Consider the following 2,195-nt stretch of genomic DNA (forward strand, 5'->3'; position numbering starts at 1 on the left):
CAAAGGCTATAGACTCCTTAGATAAAAAAGGGTAGATTTATTAAACAATCCTGATTTAATCATCCCACAATGTATACATGTATCTAAACATCACATAATACCCCATAAATAGGTATAATTATTAGTTGCTAATAAAAAATAAATTAAAAAGAAAATAATTTTTAATGTAAAAGTGACAGTTCTTTCTTTAACTGTGCATATTTAAATTTTTGCTCAATTTTAAAAAAAGAATCTCAAGGATAAGAACACTTGAGTCAAATGCAGGGAAACTCTGTCCTGATTTAAGGGTCCAGGCTCTTCTAGTGTTCGAGTATCAAACCAGGATATTTGCCTCTCAACTCCTTAACTGCATAAGCAGCTGACACATAGATTGGAGTTACTATGTGTTAAGTGCTGTTTCAAGTACTTTACTGATACCATCTAAGTTAATTCTTATAACAATCCTATATAATGTGTTCTATTATTATTTATGTCTTACAAATGACAGAAATTGTCACACTGAAGTTCATAGCTCTAAGTGGCAAAGGCAAGTTTCAAACTCTAGCATTCTGGTTCCTGAGTTCATGCTCTGAGGCACAGTGTTTTAATGCCTTTACAATAGTGCTAATTAAATGGATTGTGATATTAGGAAAAGAAACCAAATTACTAGGATAGAATATACACCCAAGGACCAAATACATACAGTACAAGAAAAATAATTTAAATTTTCTATTCCATATTAAAGGTAATGTTCTTCTTAAACTGAGAGAATTTTATCACTTTGTCAAATAGTTGAGTCCTTTTAACTTTGGGGTATTTATATACTGTAGATAATCATTTCTCTGTTACTTCAGATTAATAATTTATTGGAAAAATCATTAAAGAGATGTCTATATCTAGATAGAGTAAGAGGAAGAGATGTTAATATTATGAATCTGACAATACGCTTAAAGTGAAGGCATTGGGAGAATGTTCTTATTACAATGATAGTTATCATTTTGTCTCTTTCAAACACATTCACAGAAAGAAGTTCTTCAGATGCGAGGTTTCAACAAAACCACTGTGGTTACACAGTTCATCCTAGTGGGTTTCTCCAGCCTGGGGGAGCTCCAGCTGCTGCTTTTTGTCATCTTTCTTCTCCTATACTTGACAATCCTGGTGGCCATTGTAACCATCATGGCCATTATTTGCTTCAGCTGGACTCTCCACACTCCCATGTATGGCTTTCTATTCATCCTTTCATTTTCTGAGTCCTGCTACACTTTTGTCATCATCCCTCAGCTGCTGGTCCACCTGCTCTCAGATACCAAGACTATCTCCTTCATAGCCTGTGCCACCTAGCTTTTCTTCTTCATTGGCTTTGCTTGCACCAACTGCCTCCTCACTGCTGGGAAGGGATATGATCGCTATGTAGCAATTTGTCACCCTCGGAGGTACACACTCATCATGAACAAAAGGCTGGAGTTGGGGTTGATTTCTCTCTCAGGAGCCACAGGTTTCTTTATTGCTTTGGTGGCCACCAACCTCATTTGTGACATGCCTTTTTGTGGCCCCAACAGGGTTAACCACTATTTCTGTGACGTGGCACCTGTTATCAAGTTAGCTTGCACTGACACTCATGTGAAAGAGTTGGCTTTATTTAGCCTCAGCATCCTGGTAATTATGGTGCCTTTTCTGTTAATTCTCATACCCTATGGCTTCATAGTTAACACCATCCTGAAGATCCCCTCAGCTGAGGGCAAGAAGAAGGCCTTTGCCACCTGTGCCTCACATCTCACTGTGGTCTTTGTCCACTATGGCTGTGCCTCTATCATCTCTCTGAGGCCCAAGTCCAAGTCTGCCTCAGACAAGGATCAGTTGGTGGCAGTGACCTACACAGTGGTAACTCCCTTACTTAATCCTCTTGTCTACAGTCTGAGGAACAAAGAGGTAAAAACTGCATTGAAAAAAGTTCTTGGAATGCCTGTGGCAACCAAGATGAGCTAACAAAAAATAATAATAAAATTAACTAGGACAGTCACAGAAAAATCAAAGGCATAAAATTTTCTGACCTTTAAGGCATGTCTCAGTGTTTCCAAAGGTCAAGACTAGTGTTGCCTTTTTATTTTTTCCTATTCCAAAAAGAAAAAAAAATGCAAGTCAATCTACACTCTATATTGTCCCATGTCTAGTTAAAAAAAGAAGAATTCACACTTGGCAAAAAGAGAAAAGCATGA

At 37.5% G+C, this 2,195-nt stretch overlaps 1 protein-coding gene across 1 annotated transcript; it reads left to right on the forward strand.

Annotated features, from left to right (window-relative positions):
* Positions 1–1,017: 1,017 nt before the first annotated feature.
* LOC116468414 (olfactory receptor 10T2-like) lies at positions 1,018–1,965 on the forward strand. Its single transcript, XM_032151995.1, is given in 1 exon segment — positions 1,018–1,965. A coding segment is annotated over 1 exon segment (948 nt).
* The last annotated feature ends 230 nt before the right edge of the window (positions 1,966–2,195 follow it).

Source organism: Hylobates moloch, unplaced genomic scaffold (assembly GCF_009828535.3).
Source record: "Hylobates moloch isolate HMO894 unplaced genomic scaffold, HMol_V3 SCAFFOLD_5, whole genome shotgun sequence".
Classification (NCBI taxonomy): Eukaryota; Metazoa; Chordata; class Mammalia; order Primates; family Hylobatidae; genus Hylobates; species Hylobates moloch.